This window comes from Cuculus canorus, chromosome W (genome assembly GCF_017976375.1).
Source record: "Cuculus canorus isolate bCucCan1 chromosome W, bCucCan1.pri, whole genome shotgun sequence".
Classification (NCBI taxonomy): domain Eukaryota; kingdom Metazoa; phylum Chordata; class Aves; order Cuculiformes; family Cuculidae; genus Cuculus; species Cuculus canorus.
This window is the reverse complement of record NC_071440.1, coordinates 11759846-11763596: the sequence shown is the minus strand read 5'-3', so window position 1 is coordinate 11763596 and position 3751 is coordinate 11759846. Positions and strand designations below refer to the sequence as shown.

At 41.1% G+C, this 3751-nt stretch overlaps 1 protein-coding gene across 1 annotated transcript; it reads left to right on the top strand.

Moving 5' to 3' along the window:
• The first annotated feature begins 1437 nt into the window (after nucleotides 1-1437).
• LOC128850288 (RNA-binding E3 ubiquitin-protein ligase MEX3C-like) lies at nucleotides 1438-2640 on the top strand. The gene has a single exon (XM_054053312.1). The coding sequence runs from the start codon at nucleotides 1540-1542 to the stop codon at nucleotides 2638-2640; it is 1101 nt and encodes a 366-aa protein (XP_053909287.1). The 5' UTR covers nucleotides 1438-1539.
• The last annotated feature ends 1111 nt before the right edge of the window (nucleotides 2641-3751 follow it).

Below are 3751 nucleotides of genomic sequence, written 5' to 3'. Positions count from 1 at the left end.
AATTAAAGAAGGAAAGCCAACCTGTGTGTGTGTGAAGCAATACTCTATATCGTTAGAAGGAAGATGACTTCAACCTGTAACTGAAGGATTACTGAAGGATAGTCTCTTAGAACCATGCATGTCCCTCTATAATACACCTGTTTTACCAGTCAAAAAGTCAGATGAGACTAGGAGGTTAGTACAGGATTTAAGGGAATTAAACAAAATAGTTCAGGCTCGTCACCCAGTTGTGCCAAAATCCTACACACTGTAAAGTAAAATCCCCCGTGATCATAAGTGCTTCAGGATGGTGGATCTTAAAGATGCCTTTTGGACTTGCCCTTCAGCATTAGAAAGTTGGGATCTGTTTGCTTTTGAATGAGAAGACCCCATGACAGAGAGGAAACAGCAGTTTTGTTGGAATGCTTTGCCCCAAGGATTTACCAAATCCCTCAACCTCTTTGCACAAGTCTTGGAATAACTCCTTAAGGAAATTACCTTTTCTCCTGAAATCAAATTGCTCCAGTATGTAGCTGATCTGTTAGTATCGGAGAAAAGGAAACAGAATTTCGATCTGCCACCATTCAGCTGCTAAACTTTTTAGGGAAAAAGGGACTGTGAGTATCAAAAACTAAGTTACAGTTTGTGGAAAAAGTAGTAAAATATTTGGGGCATTTGATTAGCAAAGTGAAGAGGAGAATAAATCCAGAACAAATCTCTGGCATCGTAGCACTCACCCTTCCAAAAAGTAAGAAAGAAATAAGAAAGATTTTTTGACTTACCAGGGTATTGCAGGTTATGGATCTATGTTTGAACTCCTACTTGATAGTTCAAGGAGTGGCTCCTTCATCCCACAGGCAAGAGTAAGATTTAAATAACACTTATTGATAACAGGGAGCAAAGGTGGAGTTCTCAGTATATCAATTTTATCTATGTACTACACGGACTGTGATACAGATACATTTCTCACTTGCAAATGTTTAATTTGCTTTTAGGTCGTGCTCGTCAGTGAAAGATAAAAGTATCACCAGACCTCAGTGTATGCACGTGTGAGCCTTAACTCCTTTTGCAGGATCTTAGAAATAGCTGAAGGATACCAAATCAATGGAAAAAATAAAACCCCACCAGTATATATGGGTTAATTGCAAATACGACTATATTGAAGGAAAAGCCATTCACATTTACTCACTGTCTAATAGAAATTGAAGAGATAAGCTAAAATGGCCTAAGAAATATTGCTGAAATAGTTTTTGGTTGTAAGTGTCAGAGGTCTGGAAACAATAGGTAGAAGTTGTTACTGCTTTCTCTAGTGTGGCTTGCAAAGATAAAATCAGCTGCTGCTGATTGAACCCTACTGTTCAAGAAACTATCAAACAGCTTAAAATAGGTGGCTTTCTTGTGTCTTTTTAAACTTAGATGTCTTGTTAAACTTGCATGTGTTTCCTTTAAACAGGTTGCAAAGTAAAAGCTCTAAGGACCAAGACAAATACTTATATTAAGACCCCTGTTCGTGGAGAAGAACCCATCTTTGTTGTCACTGGACGAAAAGAGGATGTAGCCATGGCCAAAAGGGAAATTCTCTCAGCTGCTGAACACTTCTCCATGATCAGAGCATCACGCAACAAGAACAATCCTGCCCTGGAAGGCTTGCTATGTGCCCCCAACCTGCCAGGTCAGACAACAGTCCAAGTCAGGGTGCCTTACCGTGTAGTTGGGCTAGTGGTTGGACCTAAAGGAGCTACAATCAAAAGAATTCAGCAGCAGACTCATACCTACATAGTCACTCCCAGCAGAGACAAGGAGCCTGTCTTTGAAGTGACAGGAATGCCTGAAAATGTTGACCGTGCGCGTGAGGAGATAGAGATGCATATAGCCATGCGTACTGGGAACTACATAGAGCTGAACGAAGAGAATGATTTCCATTACAATGGTATGGATGTGAGCTTTGAAGGAGGCACTTTTGGATCTGCATGGCTTGCTTCTAATCCTGTTTCTCTTAGCTGCATCAGAATGGCTTCTAATTATAGAAATGATAGCTCCAGCTCCTTGGGAAGTGGCTCCACAGATTGCTATTTTGGAAGCAATAGATTGGCTGACTTCAGCCCAGGCAACTCCTGGTTTGGAGAAACACTGCCTTCAGTGGGCACGGAAGACCTCATGGTTGACTCTGCCACATATGACTCCTTTCCAATGCCTTCCCAAAACATTTGGACTCCTTTTGAACCTGTAAACTCTCCCTCCAGCTTTGATAGTGACCCAGCTAGTAATGTCAAGCCTTGGTGCCGAGGGAGCCAACCACCTACTCCTTGTCTGTCACCCACATTTCTGGAAAGTCTGGATCACCCACTGGCTGGTAGAGTGAGGAGTGACCCACCTAGCACTGGCCACCAAGCTGGCCTTCCCATATACATCCCTACCTTCTCCAATGGTACCAACAGCTATTCCTCTTCTAACGGTGGCTCCACCTCTAGCTCACCCCCTGAGTTGAGACGGAAGCAAGACTGCATGATCTGCTTCGAGAGCGAAGTCATTGCAGCTCTCGTCCCCTGTGGCCACAATCTCTTCTGCATGGTGTGTGCCAACAAAATCTGTGAAAAGGAAATGCCATTATGTCCTGTTTGTCAGACAACAGTTACTCAGGCAATCCAAATTCACTCTTAAATATGTATAGATAGTATCTTATTTGGACTTTTAAAACTCTTTAAAGCATGGATGTAATGGTACCCTCTAGTAAACTTCCCAATGAATTCTGACTGGGCTTTCTTGGAATTAGGCTGAAGTTGTTAATATTTTCTCAAGAGGCTGCTAAGGTGTAACACTAAACCTAGCTGGTGTCTCTGTCCAGTTCAGTGTAAGCAGGTGGTATGTTTAGCGGATACATCTGCTGAGATCTTAAGGCATAGTGAAAGCAAGTTTGAATCAATTGCACAACTGAAAAACAAATTCTACAGGCTTTCTGAAGGGTCTAAGCCTTTGACTTCTGTGTACTGGCAGCAATGAACCTGGTTGCCTAAGTGCAGGAGTGCCTGTCTCATGGAGGGTTTGTGGCATTATCAATATATCAAACACTTCCAATGCTGCCTTCTTTATACTGCCAGTTTTCAAAAACAGGTTTGGGGAAATATTTTTTCTTTTTGTTTTATGTGACAACTTATGCCTAATTCTGCAGTGTTGCAAATGCTTTTTTTTTTTTAAAGCATATTTTGATTTATTGAAATGGATGATGTTATTGGTAGCTTTGGATAATAAGGTATGGTGAGGGGGAGAGAAGCTGCCTGATGCATCTCTGCTTTGCCTGACATGTTCAGGGCAGTATGTTCAGAAGATCAGGAACATCTTGATTTGTGAATTCCTACCCACTGCTTTTCTTAATGTAAAGTCTGGCTGGCTTCATCCCATTTCAGTAAGGAATTTGGGATGCACATACTTCAACTAATAGCGAGGATACTGACATTCCATTTGTTAGTCTGATTAAGCTGTTCTTAAATTACATTTTTAGAGAGTATACAGTTCAAAATGTGAAGTATTATGTTCAATCCATTTGTCTTGCACATATATAAGATATATTTTTTTAGTAAGGAAAAGGAAAAATGGGGAGTTGTGTATGTGCCCCCTTGTATTATTCATGACAACAGCTGTGATGGTGGCCCTGCAATGAGTTTACTTCATTTCAAAACTGTCTTTCCAGTCATATTGAAAAATGTAAGAAGTGCACTCAAAAGACATTTCAACCCGTGGATGATCATAGCTCTTTCATCCTCAGTACATTCCC

Bases quoted from the DNA above. Each gene is read 5' to 3' on its own strand.
- LOC128850288 (XM_054053312.1), top strand. From the start codon at position 1,540: ATGGCCAAAAGGGAAATTCTCTCAGCTGCTGAACACTTCTCCATGATC.